Raw genomic sequence first — 18996 nt, 5'->3', positions numbered from 1 at the left:
AGCATTAAAATCCATTCGTAATATCCCAGTGCATACAAGACAGAATCTTGGTTAACTTCTTAGCAATGGCTTGCCCTTTATTGGAAAGGATGGAACTAAAGTCCTTTAGCTAGTAACACATTGACTGCCACACTAGAATAAAAATTTTTGGGGGCCATGGCGTTATTCCGAAAATAGAACAAAAGCTTTGAAAACGCAATAATCCTTTAAAATTTAATGAAAAAAATATTTTTTATTCCTTTATTTTTTTTTTTCCATTTTCAGTTGGTAGATGGGGTCTCGCTCTTGCTCAGGCTGGTCTTGAACTTCTGAGCTCCAACGATCGACCTGCCTCGGCCTCCCAGAGAGCTAGGATTACAGGCGTGAGCCACCTCGCCCGGCCGAAAAAAATATTTTTTTAATTTTCTGTGAGTGTGAGTTACATACAACTTGAAAAATAGTTCATGTGGCTCCCAAGGTAAAGAGACGTGTGAGTTACATATGCCTCACAAGGCCCCAGGCTCAAAACTAGTGTGAGTTAGGGCTGGCTTTAGCTCAGCGGTTCCTTCACTAATGTTTCAACAACCTCTTTGTGGAGCCAAAGTGGTTCAAGACCCGCGGGCGGGCGCTCTCCAGCCCTTTAAAAAAAGGAAACAACTAGTGTGAGTTAAATACAACTCACATGGCAGTTAATGTGTTAAGGACATAGTTAATGTGTTATTTATCAGGTATGGTAGATATTGGGAAGGATACAAAAGTAGTACATGACAGTTGCTCCCATCAAAGACAGGGCGATCAGACTAATACATAGGAAACGATAGGCCAGGACTCTTGCTGAATCGTTCCTCTTCCTGAGTTTACTTTCCTTTAGCCCCAGCTCTTCTGTAACCTCTTTCTACTCAATTAAAAAATGTGTGCCCTTGAACAATTCTATTTTTTTCCCTCAGCTCTTTGAACAGCCTTAAAAAGCAATAGTAGTAGGGAGAATGTGATCTTAACTTTGTAATTTGTGAAAATATAGGTAAATCCATAACGTTTTAAAGAATATTTTTCATTACTAACCAAAAATCTTTTTCTAAGGACCTCTTAGACCATAAAGTGCTGCATTTTCAGAATTTGAAGATTATCTAGGATAGAACAAAAATAGCTGATTCTAAGTTAAAGTTGCTTGCTGTCTTTTCTGTTTAACCATTTCAGATGTCATGTTTATGAAGATTTTGTTATTCTTTGGTTATAGAGCATTACCAAAATCAGATAGAACTTTGCCCCAATAGATGTGCAGTGCTAGACTTTGGTCTGTTTTCTAGAAAGCCATTCCTGTTCAAGAATGGAAGGAGAGTTGATTTTATTGCTTACTCTGTAGTAGTAACCACAACCTGGTTGGAGGGGGAAGGGCCCAAGTTAAAGAGTAAATGTGAGAGTTGCAAGAATATTTTCAAATCTTCATTATAACCTAAGGGAGAAAGTAGCCAAAGCCAATAGTGAATTTACAAGCTGTGGTACTTTGGATATTATTTTAACGGTTGTACAAAGCCATGTCTGGCCTCTGCTGAATTCTCAGCCCTCTTTTCACACTACTTCTCTGAGGGTAGCTGTACTCAGCCACAGCAGCCTCCTTTCTGTTGCTTGAGCACACTAGGCTCATTCCTACCTTGGTGTCTTTGTATGCATTTGATGTTAACTCCGCATAAGTTGACTCCTTGTCAGTCAGGACTCAATTCAGATGTCACCTTTTCAGAGAGGCCTTTCCTGACCACCCTATTTAAAGCTCTTTGTCCCATTATCCTTTTTTTATTCTCATGGAGCTTACTACTACAGGGGAAATTCTGATTTTACTTGTTAATTGTCACTCTTCTCCCCTAGAATGTGCTTAAAATCCTTTTGCTTTTGTTGTTCTGCAATTTGATACGATGTGCTTAGGTGTGAGTTTATTATTGTTTATATTGCCTGTCCTCCATTCTCTTCTTCTCAAGCTGTTTCTTATTTTCCATTTCCATGTTTTCTCTTAATTGGTAGAAGCACTTTGCTGGTTAATTTTCTCAGGTCTGTTCTCCTGCTCACTAATTCTCTCTTTAACTTGGTCTAGTCTCTGTGTGACCCGTTTGTTGACTTTTTAATTTCAATAACTATTTTTCTACAGGTTTTACTTTTACTTTTTTCCCAAATCCATCTGGTCACTGTCTCTTTGTTAGTAATGTTCTTTTCTCATGGTTTTTTAAAATTTAATTTTATTTTATTTTTGAAACAGAGTCTCACTCTGTTGCCCAGGCTAGAGTGCCATGGCATCAGCTTAGCTCACAGCAACCTCAAACTCCTGAGCTCAAGCAATCCTTCTGTCTCAGCCTCCCAAGTAGCTGGGACTACAGGCATGCACCACCATGCCCGGCTAATTTTTTCTATATATTTTTAGTTGGCCAGTTAATTTCTTTCTATTTTTTTAGTAGCGACAGCGTCTCACTCTTGCTCAGGCTGGTTTCGAACTCCTGACCTTGAGCAATCCTCCCACCTCGGCCTCCCAGAGTGCTAGGATTACAGGTGTGAGCCACCATGCCTGCCCCGGCCTCATGTTTTTAATTCTTTCTTTTTGGCTTTAATAATTTGAAACGTAGGTGCGCTTGCGTGTGTGCGTGTGCGTGTGCGTGTGTGTGTGTGTGTGTGTGTGTGTGTTTAAAGAGACAGGATCTTGCTCTCTTGCCCAGGCTGGACTGTAGTGGCATGATTGTAGCTCATTGTAACCTCTAACTTCTGGGCTCAAGCAATTCTCCTGTCTCAGCCTCCCAAGTAGTTGGGACTACCATACCCAGCTAATTTTTAAACATTTTTTGTAAAGTTGGCATCTCTCTATGTTGCCCAGGCTAGTCTTCAACTCTTGGCCTCAAGTGATCTACCTATCTCAGCCTCCCAAAGTGCTGAGATTATAGGCATGAGGCACCATGCCCAGCCTGTGCTTATATCTTACAGTGTATCTGATCATTCTAATAGCTTAAGTTTTTTTCAGGGGTTCTTATCCTGCTAATTGTTGAATTTCCCAGATCTTATTTATGATGGATTATTTTTGCATACATTTTTATATTCTGGATTGTGAGTTTATCTTCAACAGAGCTTTGTTTGAAAATACTTTATGCCCTGGTTGAGAGTAGGGTAAATCTCTTCAAAGTATTATGTTTCTTCTGCCAGATGTCACAGGGCTATTGCCAGCCTGAGACTACTTTGCGTATTAAATTTTTTCTTGGGGATTCTCAGACTGTGTAGGTAGTAACATTTAAATCTCAAATAGTCTGTGATCACAGATTATTAGAAGTGATACTTTTTTCCACTCACTTCAGAGCTTTCTTATGTTAACTATGTTTTTGTCTGATCCATTCTCTTCCTTTGAGGCTCCCAGCTTTATATTAAGTCTCAATTTCAATTTAGATTGTTTGTTCCAGGTGGGCTCAGAATCAACAAATTACCTCACTCCAGGGCAACCGGAAAGGTCTGACCTCATCTACTACTGTGGTTTCTAGTTCTCCCTATCATTTTTGGTCCTGGGGGATCTTCCTTGTGGTCTTGCAAGCTAAGCTATGTAATCAAAAGGATATCATGGGGGGGAAATGGGCATTTATTGAAACCTTAAAAGCTGTACCCCCATAATATGCCAAAATAAAAAAAAAATAATTAAAAAAAAAAAGGATATCATATAGGCAGTATTTCTAGGGGGTTTGTAATAGAATTTTTAGTTACCTACCCAGCTGTATTGCAAGAAGCAGAAGCTTTCCCCACCCCCGACATCTCTCTTACTCATTGCCATGGCTGTAACCTCTCACATAGTGTAGGGCGCATGGTGAGGGGAAGAGGGGGACCAGTACATATCTGTTAAGTGATTGGGGAACCGAACATTTGCATTAGGAATTAGTTCTTCTCCCTGTAGGGGAAGCCAGAGGTGGTGCTCCACATTCATTCATTTCCAGCAGCAAGATGGTTGGCATCCTGTGTGTTAGCATCCTGTGAAGGACTTCAATTTTCCTATTTTTCGCTCTTAAAACTTTAAAACTGTAGTGTTTTCCTAAGGACATGAGGATGCTATTGCCATTAGCCACTTGCTAGCAGAGTTTCCAGCCCCATAAATTGGCAAATTAAAACCATGTCTGGGGAACCATTACTGCCCAGTGTCTCTTTTTATCCTGGCACTTGGAGAGTTCTTGCGCTGATTAAATTGACCTTTACAGTGGCTCGGCTAAGAATAGCAAATATAAGGCATGGAAACTGTTGAGGAAAATGTTGTTAGTCCCACGGTTTATGCTGCCACCAAAGAGACGACATAATTTTTTGCATATGTGCAGAAGGCAGACTATTCATCCTTTTTCACTGTATAAATGTTCTTTCCAGTTCAGTGTTGGTCTTGCTTGTTTCTTCTTTGTGCCCGTGCCTTCTGTTGGTGACCATGTGTGCCCTGTCTCTTGGAGCCAGTTACTGTGACACCTGGGCTAATGGCACATACCTGTGACAAATGAGGATCCCTGTTGTCTTTTCCACTGCCATTCCCAGGGTTAAAGGCCTTGGCATACGAGCACTCGTTATTCACATAAATTTCCTTTTTGACAAGTTCTACATTTCTAGCATATTTTTTAAGCCATGGAGTTTTGTGTAAATGAAAACATTGCCAGGAAAAAGGTATCTTTAAAATTCAGATCTGATCTTGTGACCTTCCTATACAGTCTGGTCCCCTACCTACTTCTTCAACCATCTCCTTCTAGCCAAAGGCCCTTGCTTGTGCCATTTTCTCTGCCTGGAATGTTCTTCCCGTCCCTAGTTACTAACTTTTCTTTTTTTTTTAATTTCACAAAATTAAAGGGGGGGTACACATGTTTTGTTAACATGACTTGAGTCAGGGCTATAAATGTGGCCATCACCTGAATAGTGTTCACTGTTCCCATGAGATGGGTTTTTGCCCTGCGCATCCCCCCCCTCCACCTCTTACTGATTTCCTAACCATCCTATCAATCTCACTTGAAGTTTACCTTCCTCTCAGAAGCCATCCTGGACCTTCTTGACGAGCTCCTAAGTCTTATCTATTACGAGCTCTCACCAAATCCATATTTTTCCTTCCTAATACTTGTTGTAGTTGCAGTTTTATCTGTGTGATTATTTTATCATCTTTTGTTCCACTGCAAGCTCATGAGGACAGTGATCAACACTGTTTTTGCTCGTTTGCCCGTGTGTTCCCCTGCTCTAGCTCAGTGCTGGTGCAGGGGAGGCACTCGATAAATGTTAAAGGAAGGAACAAAGGCCCTGCGTTCCACACTGGGATGATAAACCATTCTGCTCTTTAGAAAAGTAGTACGTGAAAATATGACCTCTCCATCAAAGAAGGGAGGAGCCCCAAGCATGTCACCCCTTCTCACAGCTAAGCAGAAGATAAAGGACATTGTTCCCCAAATCTAGAGCTCCACAAGGGCCAGGTCTTTATCTTTTCCATCAAAGGTGAATCATTGATTTTGTTTGGTTTAGGGTTTTTATTTAGGCAGCTGAAGTATAAAAAGCAGTTGAAGAGATGTAACTTTACCCAAGGAGGCCATACCATTAATAGTTAAAAGCTTGGTGTCTTGATGGGACTGCTGCCCAGCGATATGACCTTGGGTGAGTTACTTAGCCTCTCTTGGTCTCATTTCCTCGTTACTACCAATTTCATAGAGTTGCTCTCAAGTTTCCCTGAAAGAATGCAGGGAAAGCATTGAGAACAGTGCCTGGCACAGAGCACGTACTCGGTACCCATTAGCTGTCCTTCACCTCAGCTCTCCCTGCCTTCCTGGTGGTTGCATAACATTTGTTTCATTAAGCAGTAGCACACTGGATGGCAGAGGGTAATAAGGAGAGACATAGCTCCTGCCTGCGAGGAGAGCACAATTCATTCTCTGGTTCAACCTCTGGAGAAAGAGGGGGGGGAGAGGTATTTACTGCCCACCATTCAGTACTTGGCCTGAACAATGTAACATGTGTAATGTCCTTGAAGATGCTTGGAAGAAAAGCATAGGATAATCTTAAAGGGTGCTGAGAATTTTTCCTATTTGACCTTTCCATCACATTCTCTCCAGTTCCCTCTTCTATTCTTTTTTGTCTATCTGGAGCAGCCCACATTGCCACAGTGAACTTGACTGTTCTGAAATAGTTCTAGGTGAAGGCATGCCCAACAATAATGGTTCACAGAATAATGTTGATAGTAGGAGCTCAGAGAGGTTAAGTAATTTACCCGAGGTCACCCAGAGCTGGGCTTTGAACCCAGATCCAGTTTATTCTTAACCACTTAAGCTTTGTGTGAATCTTAAGCTGCCTGGAGGTCTTTGAGAGTTCTCTGGGTAATCCACAGTTAGGTTCCTTATATAAGGAAGGGTGGAAGGGCACCAAGCAGCATTTCCACACCATTCTTTTTTGCTGTGGGTTTGAGTGAAAGGAGAGGTAGGTTTCGTGAGCTCCTGCCTTATTAGCTTGATGCTCCTATATTAGAGGGGATGGGTAGGATAATAAAGCCTTAATGTTGAAGGAGATTAGAGACCATCTTAACTAGCCCTAGGGCCATTGAGTGACTTGCCCAAAGTCCTGTTCCTCTGTATTGATAGAGCTGGCCAAACCCAAGGCTCCTGGGTTTTCCTCTCATACCAGCAGGCCTCCCTGGAGGAACGCATCTCGGCACTCACATCTTATTTGTCCTCGAATCCTCCTTTGTTTCTTCCTTGCTAAAGGTCCAGGAGCCTACTTCTTGTCCTCCTTAACCAGTCCACCTTCCCTCCTTTCCTCTGCAGTAGAAGATGATAGTTCCCATAACCAGGACCATCCCAGGCAGCTTGGGGACTCTATTTGTGAGGGAGTGGGTAGGAGCACAGGGAACTAGATATATAGACAGTCCTGGACTTATGATGGTTTGACTTCTGGTTTTTCAACTTTATTTTTATTGATTTATTTTTGAGACAGAGTCTCTCTTTGTTGCCCAGGCTAGAGTGAGTGCTGTGGCATCAGCCTAGCTCACAGCAACCTCAAATTCCTGGGCTCAAGCGATCCTGCTGCCTCAGCCTCCCGAGTAGCTGGGACTACAGGCATGCGCCACCATGCCCGGCTAGTTTTTTCTATATATATTAGTTGGCCAATTAATTTCTTTCTATTTATAGTAGAGACGGGGTCTTGCTCTTGCTCAGGCTGTTGTCGAACTCCTGACCTCGAGCAATCCTCCCACCTCGGCCTCTCAGAGTGCTAGGATTACAGGCGTGAGCCACTGTTTTTCAACTTTATAATGGTGAGAAAGTGATTCACATTGAGTAGAAACCATATTTCAAGTACCCATACAACCGTACTGTGTTTTATTTTAGTACAATATTCGGTAAATCACATGAGATATTCAACACATCATAATATTACGAAATAGATTTTGTGTTAGAGGATTTTATCCAACTGTAAGCTAGTGTAAGTGTTCTGATCACATTTAAGCTAGGTTAGGCTAAGCTATGATGTTCAGTAGATTAGGTGTATTATATGCATTTTCGACTTAAGATATTTTCAATTTATGATGGATTTGCCAGAATGGATATTTTCAATTTTTGATGGATTTACAGGACGGAACCCCATTGTAAGTCAAGGAGCATCTGTACTGAGTTAAAAAGTGTTTGAGGGGCCAGGCAATGTGGCTCATGCATGTAATCCTAGCACTTTGGGAGGTCAAGGCAAGATCATTTGAGCTCAGGAGTTTGACGCCAGCCTGAGCAAGAGTGAGACCCCATCTTTACAAAAAATAGAAAAATCAGCTGGGTGTGGTGGCTCACACCTGCGGTCTCAGCTACTCTGGAGACTGAGACAGGAAGATATCTAGCCCAAGTGACAGAGTGAGACCCTGTCTCAAAAACAAACAAACAAAAAAACAGGTGTTTGAGGAATGGTGGATTAAATGATGCCCTCCCTGGAAAAGTGGAGGCAGAGCAGCAAAGCAGAGTGGGGGCTGGTTTATATCAGGCCTCCTGCCTCAGGGCATGGAAGATCCCAGAGAAAAGCTGACACCAGTAGGTCATGAGGATGCCACTTGTTTAGATTTCAAATGTGTTCCATTCCATGCCTCACTTAGGACCAGTTGGCCACCCTGCTCAGAGCCTGGGCCTCATCTGTTGAATTTTCCTGAGACAGAAGTGTCACTGCATTCTTTCATGTGTGGGGTGTAGGCAGCACTGCCTCTTTTAGAAACTATGTGGACACTTTGAACTGTGTCCTTGCCAGCCAGTAACAGAAGAATGGCACTCGCACGGACTGGGTAAACTTGGGAGAAACTTTTTCATGTCCTCATGAAAAGCATGTTTTGCCCTGAAATCAGAGAACATGTGTTCTAGCAAAAGTAGAAAGCATAAATCTGTTTTCTCCATCTGCACCAGGCCTCAGAGGGGACATCCAACTGGACAGCCACCTGCTAGGTGTCTCATTTGCTTATGGTGGGAAAATGAAGATAAAAAGAATGCTATTTGCAATATTGTGAAATGCTTGTGCTCAGAGTTTACAAATGCCTTTTCCCATATTTCCTTCTTCCTAAACCCCTTTATACCAGAGTGTAAGACTTTTAAAGACCAAGAAACACCAAGAAAGTATGGCAGAAACTTGCACTAAGCCAAGAGTTCGGTTTTCAGCCCTGCGCTTTCTCTTCTCCCTGTGGCTTCAGGTGCCTATACTGTTGCTGCCCAGCCTCTAGCCCTATAGACAGTTGCTGGAATGCTTCGTGTGTACCCTTGGCCAAGAAGACAGCATAGTAAAGCAAGGCCCACAGGGGAGGATCCAACCATGTGACTTAAGTTTCCACTGGCAGTCGTCCGCCCGGATGTGCGCTGTGGGCAGGGTTAGCCTGGGGAGTGGCAAATACAATACTGTGGTTTTAGTTTCTTTGCTGAGTAGGGTTTTTTTTCCTTCTTAATTCTGAGCTGCTTGAGGATAGGGACAATGTCTTATTCATTTTATCCCTTGTACCCAACACAGTGCTTGGCACAAAGACATCGTCCATTAAATGAATGTGTTACTTCTTTTAGAACAAAGAAATGTCAAAAGCCAGACACAACATTGTGCCTTACAGGTTTCAGCCTGTGCCTAGTGACCCAAAGTACATTTTGGGCTAAGGTTACAGTTGGCTGGGGAGGTATTTTATATCTTAAACATGAAACATAAAAACGGTCCAGCTTGAGCAACAGCAGGACTCCGATGCTACAAAAATAGAAAAAATTAGCCAGGCACAAGTGAGGCATGAGGATCGCTTGAGCCCAGGAGTTGGAGGTTGTAGTGAGCTATGATGATGCCACTGCACTCTAGCCTGGGGAACAGAGTGAGACCCTGTCTCAAAAAGAAAAGTCCACCTCCATTCTTATCCACCAGTGCTGTGAATAGAATTTGTCAAACTGCTGGGTGGTTTACTCAGCAATGCCCTTTATGTGGCTGTCCCTGACAAGGGACAGTCCTGGATCCAGTCAGGATTTTTAAGAGATCATTCAATAAGCTAAAATGATCTAGCAAAATGAAATTGGACTAGGTCACTGAATGGAAAGCACCTTCTTAAAAGTGAAGAATTTCAGTACCAGATTATTTTTGCCTTTTTTGAAATCACACTGTCAATTAACCTTGGAGATCCTATGTTTTGAAGGGAGAATGGAAGGACTGAGGGGAGGTGCTAATCCTAGAATACATACAACATTAATTATTCCAGGAAGTTTGGCAGAAAAGCCAGTTCTATTTGAAACATACTGCTAATTACAGGAGAGTCTTCACCTCCCTGCTGGCTGAGTGTAGCACTGGAAAATGGAGTGTTTCTTCTTGGACATAAAGAAAATGAGGCAACCCTTCCCTGTCCTTTCCCAGGAGAACTTGGCTTTGTGTACTCAATCCCCTCCCCTCTTTAATAAACCGTATATTTTTTTCTTAAACTCTGTTGTCATTGTGTGATTCTTTTAAAGTTTTTTTCTCTTAATGGAATAAACATTGGTACAAACTGTTTTGGGGTTGGGTGGGCAGGTAACCAGCAGGAGGGGGTGAGAAGGAAAGTGTTTAAAAGCTGTAATTTAATATGCTAAAATGCTTTTTTGTTTTTTGTGGTTTTTTTAGGATAAGGAAGCCTGTGTGGGTACCAACAATCAAAGCTACATCTGTGACACAGGACACTGCTGTGGACAGTCTCAGTGCTGCAACTATTACTATGAACTCTGGTGTAAGTCCTTGCCCAGGGGTTTCTTGGTGTTCCAGAATCCCGGTTATTGCCTCTGCTCAGTGGGAAACTATGGGGTGGTCAGCCCTTTTCTGATTCCCTTGGGGATGATTTTGGTGAGCAGAGTCTGTTTACTGGTTCCAGAAGTGCTTCCTTCATAGAAGGGGAGAATTCTGGTGCTTTTTGGACACCATGGGCTGAAGACAGGAGCATGTGGTCTGAGCCAGGTCTGACGAAGAAGCTCCTGCTTCAGATTCTCCCTGATACCCTCTCCATTTTGTGCTGAGCAGCTGACAGCAACCTAGATCCTTCCTTGGACCAGCCCAGAAGCCCAGGCTTAGTGTCTTTGCAGAGAGGTTGCAAGCCAAGCTACTGGGAAGCCAGGCTGAGCTCTAGATGGCCACAACGCCAGGGGTTTCCCGAATTCCCCATAGAGCCTCACAGAGCTGCCTGTTTCAGAGCGTCCCTCTCAAAGGAACAGTCACTCCCAAGGTCCCTGCCTGTGGAGCCCTCCTGGAGAGAGGGAGTCTTGGAGTGCCGCACCTTTTGTTCCTTCCTCACTTCTCAAACTGAAGCTTCCCCAGTGTGTCTAACCTGTTACTGTCAACTAAATGCCATCTGGAGATGATACTTGTCACCACTGGTTTGGTTGAGACCAGGACTGTTGGTATCTTCCAGGGTTGCACAAGTTGGTGACATTGTTATTGTCTTTAGGGAGTGACCCAGGGTTGCTTCAGCTAACACACTTTGTACTCTGACCTTACGAGAACTCCGATAAGACAGGATGCTGGACAAAGAATGGGTAGTTGAGGGATCCCTTAGGGAAGAGAGGCCCCAGGTGACCGACATTGCAGTGGTTCTCACAACTGTCTCTGGAGAGAGGAAACTATAAACAGTTTCCCCAGATAATTCTAAGCCCCCAGCACTGCCTCCATTTGGAAATAGACTTTGTGCTTGTTTGTCAAACCATGCCCTAACGCCCACCGTCACCCCTTCCCTTTTCCTCTTTCTCATCTCCTCATTCCATCCACATCAGTGGTGTGGTAAGAAGGCAGCCAGAGGACTGTTGTTTGGACCAGAAAGGAAATTAGGGTCTTGGCTGGGAAGTGTCTCCTTCTGAAATGCAATTGTGTCTTGTAGCCAGCAGGACTGGTTTCTCTAAACAGGACCTCTCCCTCACCCCTACTTGTCCCTTTCAAGGACCAAGAACTGGCTCATCTACCTTTCAGAGGAATTCCAGGGGCAGTCCAGTTCAGGAGGGGACAGGGTTCAAGGTGTCCCCACCAGAACTCCATACCTATGAGCAATGAAGGAAGGCACAGAGTCATTGTTGCTATTTTAGAAGGGATGGGGCTGAGAAACTTACTAAACGACTCAAAGTGCCAAGCAGGTGGATAGACTATGTTTCAATGTTTTAAAATGCAGATAACCACAGGGTTCAAATTCTCCCTCCCACCCCTTGTTAAAAGTTGAAGCTGGGCTGCCAAAAAGTCACAGAGCTGCAGTTTGTTTTTCTGGGGCCAGGCCCAGGTAGCCAAAAGGAACAGAGTTGCTGATGGCCCCATCTCAGATTGACAGAGCCTGCTGGGCCTCTGGTGGAGTAGACTCAGTAGCCACCAGAATTGGGTCACCAAAGTCAGGAGTGGGAGGTGGGGTGGTGGGGACAGGGAGACACAGATGGCAGGGAGGTAGTCTGGGAAGCAGGTGCTTCACCCTGAGGACTTAAAGAAAGTCGGAGGAAGAGCTGCTTGACTGGCTGATTCTCTCTCCGTTATGGTCAGTTGGAAAAAGGAGGCCAGACACAGCCCAGTGTTTAGACAGGGAGAAAAAACTCCCAATTATACAAGTTGGCACATGCTTTCCAAGTTCTGGAGGGATACACATTATAAAAGCAAAATGTTCCTTTTATCTATGCTCAGAAGTGACTTCTTGGTCAGGAGACGCCCAGTGTGGATTCTCTCCCTCTCAGGAATTCCTTTGGTTTTCCTCCATATTAGGGTCATGAATTCTGCCTGATGTGTACAGGAGGAGGTTGAGTGTTGAAATGAGCCCCTGAAGTTCTCATCAAAGCTGCACATTTTGTTGCTTTAAACCCTGCTCCCTCTAATTGCCTCTCAACTTTGCCTGAAGTGGGACAGTAATGGGCTTTGGGTTGGCTTCCCATTCCTCTTCCTTTGGAAGGAAAAAACCTCAGCCGGGAAATCCTTGGTAGAGTTTCGTGAAACTGAATTTCCTGTGTGCTGAGGGTTAACACACAGACACACATATACTTTGCACAGACACAAGCACACGCAGACCTGGACCTTGGCGAGCAACCTTTTCTCCCATGTCTTTTCCGTCTGTCATAACCTGAGCCAGTTGCTGGGCCGGCATGCCAGGCGCACGGAGGATCACATTTTACAGGTGCAGTAGTTAGGGCTATAAGGACCTGGTCATTGTTATGATCTCCATGCATTTTTGTGGCAGTTGCACTTTGACTTACCATCCACCATGTGTTCATTCAGCAAACCCATATTCCAGTGGTCTAGAAAGTTGGTAGGTATCAGAATTTCCTAGAGGGCTTATCAAAACTTATGTTTCAGGGCCTAAACCCAGAGTTTTTGATTCAATAGGTCTGAGGTGGACCTAAAAATGTGCAATTCTGGCCGGGCGCTGTGGCTCACGCCTGTAATCCTAGCTCTTGGGAGGCCGGGGCAGGCGGATTGCTCAAGGTCAGGAGTTCAAAACCAGCCTGAGCAAGAGCGAGACCCCGTCTCTACTATAAATAGAAAGAAATTAATTGGCCAACTGATATATATACAAAAAATTAGCCGGGCATGGTGGCGCATGCCTGTAGTCCCAGCTACTCGGGAGGCTGAGGCAGAAGGATCACTCGAGCCCAGGAGTTTGAGTGAGTGCCGTGCTGACGCCACGGCACTCACTCTAGCCTGGACAACAAAGCGAGACTCTGTCTCAAAAAAAAAAAAAAAAATGTGCAATTCTGACAAGTTCCTAGTTAATGCTGTGGCCTCTCTTGTGCTAGAAACTGGGGGAGACAGAATTCTTGCCATCAGCAGGTAATCTAGCAGAGAGAAGAGGTAAGACCAGATATCCAACTAGTAATGTGAAGTAGAGGTAGAATGTATGTGCCAGCACGTCTATGAATGTTCAAAAGGAGAGTTTGCTTTGGCTGGACAGAGCTTGGGGCAAGCTGCATGGCAGAGGTAGCATTTGAGGTTGGCCTTAAAGGGTGGATAGGATTTACGCATGTGGAGAAGGGTGGAAGGAATTTCAGGACAAGAACACCATAGGCCAAAGCCCTGTGGGAAAGAACAGAGTATGCATCTTGTTAACTGTTCCCCTGGGGCTTGCCTGGGAAGAAATGGGAGACAAGGATGCTGGTGTGGATAGAACTCTCCCAAGTGCCAGGCACTAAGTAGGGTCTTCACCTGCATCAGCTGGTTTCACCCCAGGAACCACCCTGCTAGGTATACATGTTATCACATTTCACAGGCTTGGGACAAGGAGGCACTCTGTGGGCTGCAGCTGAGAAGTAAGGTACAGAAGGTCTTAAATGCAAGATGAAGAACTTTCTATGTACATGTTTAATTTCAACCTGAGATGATACCATTCATGGAACAGGCAAAGCAAAGGAGAAAACCAGGACCCCGGGGAGTCCAAGAACACACTTGGGGCCAAAGATCCTAAAGCCAGATCTTCCAGTTCTCACCCCAGGGCTCTTTCCACTCGCCAAGCTCCGCTTTCCAGGGAGATGTCAAAGGTGAGAATTTATGCCCGTGAGATAATTTGGGGGAATTTCACTCAGACATCAGTTTTCCCTGGTTTGGGCTTTAGTGGGGAGAGGATTGTGTTTCTGGACAGTGGAATTTCCCTGAAATGACATAAAACAGGCTATTAGCAAATCCAGTCAATGCTGCCCAGCTTGTTTTTCACCTGCTTTTTTTGTTCTTTTTAGTTTCTCTTAATATACCCATTGTTGGCCAGGGCTCAGTAAATGGGAGTTGTCCAGTGAATTTTGCCAAAAACAGAACCTAGAAGCAATCTTTGAACTTGTTCCTGAACTCATGTTTCTTTATGGAATACTTTTGGGGAGTTAAAAGGGTCATTGAAAGGAAACCCTTCTCATCCATCTGTGGTTACGCCTGTAACATCAACAGCATTAATAATAATAAGCTAGAGAACTCACCGTATGTATATCAGACACGGTTCTGAGCATGTTACTGTATTAACCCCCTTAGTCCTCGTAATGGCCAAGTAAGTTAGTGACCATTATTCTCCCCATTTTACAGATGAGGGAAGTAAAACCAAAATGGCCAAGGTCACAAAGCTAGGAAATGGTTTTTCAAGCTGGGCTTTGAACCCAGGCTGTCTGGCTTTTCTTTTCCATATCTGCGGTCATGCTTGTATAAGTGTTGGCAGTCTTTGAGATGAACTTGCAAGTCTCCAAAGTCTTCATTTCCCAAATTCAGGCCCTTTCCACAGTGGCAGCGGCGGAGCTGTGAAGGGCCGGGGAGTTACCCACCACCCCATGGGGATAGAAGGAGAGCCCACTACAGTATGCCTTGGCTTCCTAATGGGGAATTTCCTGCCAGTTGAGGAGTGGTGTTTTCCCAAGTTTTAGTGAACTCTGGGGCACATGACTCAGTTCCTACTTTGGACCGTGATTGTTTTTAAAAACATGTTTTCCACTTTGCTTAGCATGACAAAGGCTCCCCACAGCGTTTGGAAGTTGTCATTGTGGAATGTAGTCTCTGGGTAGGTGTGTGGGGAGGATGGAGGAGAGGGAGGGCTGTATTTCTGTATTTCTCTTGTGTGTCTTTCATTAGGTTTTACTTTTTTTTTTTTTTTTTTTGAGACAGAGTCTCGCTTTGTTGCCCGGGCTAGAGTGAGTGCTGTGGCGTCAGCCTCGCTCACAGCAACCTCAAAGTCCTGGCCTCAAGCAATCCTCTTGCCTCAGCCTCCCGAGTAGCTGGGACTACAGGCATGCGCCACCATGCCCGGCTAGTTTTTTTCTATATATATTAGTTGGCCAATTAATTTCTTTCTATTTATAGTAGAGACGGGGTCTTGCTCTTGCTCAGGCTGGTCTCGAACTCCTGACCTCGAGCAATCCACCCGCCTCGGCCTCCCAGAGTGCTAGGATTACAGGCGTGAGCCACCGCGCCGGCCGGTTTTTACTTTTTTAAGCTTGTTTTTCTTGTTTTTGAAATCTAGCTAAAAGATTAAAATTTTGCCTAACTCCATAGAAACTAGTCTGAATATTCCCCCTTTTAAAGTTATTGGGACATGACTCTGACTAGCTTGGCTCCCTAGAGAATCAGATTTGTGAGAGCCAGATCAGAATGTCTCTTTTTTTCCCTTTTTTTTTGAGACAGAGTCTTACTCTTGCCCAGGCCAGAGTGAAGTGGTGTCATCATAGCTCACTGCAACATCAAATTCTTGGGCTCAAGTGATCCTCCTGCATTAGCCTCCCAAATAGCTGGAACTATAGGCATGTGTTACCACACCTGGCTAATTTTTAAAATTTTTTTGTGGAGACTGGGTCTTGCTATTGCCCAGACTGGTCTCAGACTCCTGGCCTCAAGTGATCCTCCTACCTTGGCCTTCCAGAGTGCTAGGATTACAGGTGTCAGCCACATGCCCTGCCTAGTGTCTAGTCTTAAATCAGCCAGCACTCATAAGGATGGAAATGTAAGTTAAGCAAGTTTCCGTCGAGAATCTGGGCAGGACCAAAAGGGAGACTTCTAACGTCAACTTATGTTCATTCTCTGGTTAGGAATGGAGGTTTTTGGACATCACTGTTCAACCAAAGCTTCATGCTGGGTCCTTGTACTCAGAGAACAGGCAGAGGACAACAGAGGGGTTTTTCCTTTTTACCCAAAAAACTCCATTTTTGGCCAATTAACTCCATTTTTGGCCAGTTAATTTCTTTCTGTTTTTTAGTAGAGGCGGTTTTGAACTCCTGACCTTGAGTGATCCACCTGCCTTGGCCTCCCAGAGTGCTAGGATTACAGGTGTGAGCCACCAGACCTGGCCAGTCACAAATATTTTTAAAATTTAATTTGTTTTTTTAGTTTTATAATTTGAAAGAAGACTTGGGTGTGGTGGCTTGTGCCTGCAATCCCAGCTGCTCAGGAGGCTGAAGTGGGAGGAGCACTTGAGCCCAGGAGTTCAAGACCAACCTGGGCAACCTAGCAAGATCGTATCTCTAAAAAAACTTTTAAAATTAGCTGGGCATGGTGATGTGCATACCTATAGTCCCAGCTACTTGGGAAAGTAAGGTAGGAGGGTCATTTGAGCAAGAAGAAAATTTAAATTTTTCATAATCCTATTCCTTAAAATTGCCATTATTTTTGTTTTTCCTTTCAGTCTTTTCCCCCCATATGTGTGTGTATGTGTGTTTAAAACAAAATTCCTCATTAATTAAAAATATATACATTTAAAAGCCTTTTCTGCATACATTTGACAATCGGGGAGGTTTTATATTAGGGTTTGCTGAGATTCTCTGAGTATGATCCAAGAGACAGCACAGTGGGAAATGAGAGGGCTGGGCCTTCACCTCTTTCCTCTACCCCTTCCTGGAGCAGGGAGGAAGAGGGGAAGGCTGCTACAGGCCCTGAGTCTAATGTAAGTACAGGCCAAAGGCAGGTGGGAGCAGATTATTTGTGGCAGTGGGAGATGGAATTATACCGGATTAGGATTATACTGAGAGCAGAGGAAGTCATTTACACTCTCTAGGGAAGAAGTGGACCTGAGGCAATTAGAATTTTTCCACCTGTAACTATAGTGATTCTTGCATTAAAGAGACATACACAGTGGAGAAAAGCCCTTGGTCTTTTTGGTGATATCAGGAGAACCATAAGAATTCTTGTATCAGGAGGCACTGCTGAGGTCCCTTGCAATTGCTAATCTTCTGAGTTGGTGGGGCACTAAGAAAGACTAAAGCATTTTCTCAGAGATCTCTTAAGAGAGGAAGAGGACGCTGTCCTAAAAGGTGAACATATTTAATGCCCACAAAACCTAAAATACAGAAGGACTAATCACTGGTGCTGGAGAGATGCATTGGCACATGTCCATTCCCCCAAGGTCCCTAGAAAGAGTGACCTCCTTTGCTGTCACCATCCTTACACTCTACTCTCTTTCATCCTATGTGTCTTTTACTCTGCTACAGACATTTATGAAAATTGAACACATGGCTTAAATGTAAATTAACTGCGTGAGGCTCAAACGTGCCAGCTTCAACCATGTGGGCACCGTCCGGGACCGCCTTGTCCTGCAAGCTGCCCCTCTGTCTGGTACTCACTGCGTGTACATCCTCTTTGTCTCGCCTCTCCCACCCCCCAGGGTTCTGGCTAGTGTGGACCATCATCATCATCCTGAGCTGCTGCTGCGTCTGCCACCACCGCCGAGCCAAGCACCGCCTTCAGGCCCAGCAGCGGCAACATGAAATCAACCTGATCGCCTACCGGGAAGCCCACAATTACTCAGCGCTGCCATTTTATTTCAGTACGTACACCCAAAGCTGCCATCCCCCATCCTCGGGAGCTCGGGTGCACAGACCCAGGGCTCAGACTGTACACTGGGTCCCAGGGCCCCTGTGGGCATGGGGTTTGCCCTCCACTTTCCTTCCATAGAGCAGGGTCTCAGAAGTACAGGGACAAGGGGCGCTTCAGCACGAGGGAGCAGGAGCTATGGACACAGGTCCCTGAAGCAACTGGACCATACCAGAGCTCACAGTGGCTGGATTCTGGCCAGATCTCTGCTCCTTTACAGATTTTTTTGTTTTGAAGGCAGATAGATAGTATATAATGTAAGTGAATTGAGATTTGCAGTTCAGTGGCCTGAATTCCTCCTACTTTGCTTACTGCCATATGATATGCCTGAGCACAGGCTGCCGTGTCAGGGGTGACATTAGTACTTCCTGAGAACCAGAAACTTGGCGAGTCACTGAAGAGCACTCCCCAGAATTCCCTAGCGCTCATTCCGTGTGGCCTCTCAAATGGTTAACAGAGACCCAGAATGGCCCAAAGCCATTCTGCAGTGTATTCTACAAAAAAAAAAACAAACATTCGCAGTTGTTTGGATTCCACATCTAGACGGGTTAAGTGCTTATTAGCACAGTGGCTGGCATATAGTAAGTGCTCAATAAATGCTAGTAATTATTGTTATAACTAGATCATCTGTGCCTCAAGGCATTCAGCACATTCAAAAGATAGTTCACCTGGCATGTTTTTAATATGCCTTGAACGACAGAGGCCCTAAACCCTTTGTTGGCCGCTCATCTGCTTTTGATCTGAGTGAAGGTAAAGCTTGGTGCATCTTTGCAGACCACCTCCAGCCACGCCAGAGAGAGAGAGAACGCAAATTTCTAACTTCCTAGAAAAAGACCCTCTTCCTGGCACATCTGGGAAGGGTAGGGGAAAGAAAAGTGGTCAGGAAGTCCTAAGTTAGGGTCTCTGACCCTGAGGCCTATGGGACTTAGGTAGAGGACACAGTCTGAGCTAGACACATGAGACGTGTGTGTAGAAACAGGTTTGTTCCAGGCAGAAGTTATCTTGGCCACCCACTACATTTGCCTAATCCTCTGCCTTGACTCCAGACAGGTAGAAAGTCCTTTCCTGTGAACCAACCAGTTTTAGGGACTCTTCAGATTTCAAGAAGCCAGGTCAGGTCACTCCCATACTGTCCCTCCTTCTCTGCAGAGTTGCCCACACTGGGTGGGTATGCTGGGGTGGAAGAGATAATGCCTATGTTTAGTGGGAGCTTTGCAGTCTATCCTAGGACAATTGCCAGTGCAGTAATTTCTCCTCCGTACCTCCCCATTT

General features: G+C 44.6%; 2 protein-coding genes across 3 annotated transcripts in view; both read left to right on the top strand.

The window, feature by feature from the left end:
• The window catches only part of SFXN2 (sideroflexin 2), a 113664-nt gene that overhangs the window by 62677 nt on the left and 31991 nt on the right, over positions 1-18996 (top strand). The window contains exons 14-16 of the mRNA XM_076009816.1: positions 10072-10174; positions 13793-13931; positions 17516-17677. The gene's annotated coding sequence lies outside the window, so the exon portion shown is untranslated. The remainder of the gene's footprint in view (positions 1-10071; positions 10175-13792; positions 13932-17515; positions 17678-18996) is intronic.
• WBP1L (WW domain binding protein 1 like) overlaps positions 1-18996 on the top strand; it is a 61669-nt gene that overhangs the window by 38981 nt on the left and 3692 nt on the right. For both annotated transcript variants that reach the window (XM_012770193.2, XM_012770202.2), the window contains exons 2-3: positions 10072-10174; positions 17516-17677. In XM_012770193.2, coding sequence (XP_012625647.1) covers positions 10072-10174; positions 17516-17677 — 265 coding nt within the window. The remainder of the gene's footprint in view (positions 1-10071; positions 10175-17515; positions 17678-18996) is intronic.

Source organism: Microcebus murinus, chromosome 14 (genome assembly GCF_040939455.1).
Source record: "Microcebus murinus isolate Inina chromosome 14, M.murinus_Inina_mat1.0, whole genome shotgun sequence".
NCBI classification, from domain to species: domain Eukaryota; kingdom Metazoa; phylum Chordata; class Mammalia; order Primates; family Cheirogaleidae; genus Microcebus; species Microcebus murinus.
Note: the sequence above shows the minus strand (reverse complement) of the source record. Positions and strands in the feature narration are given on the sequence as shown.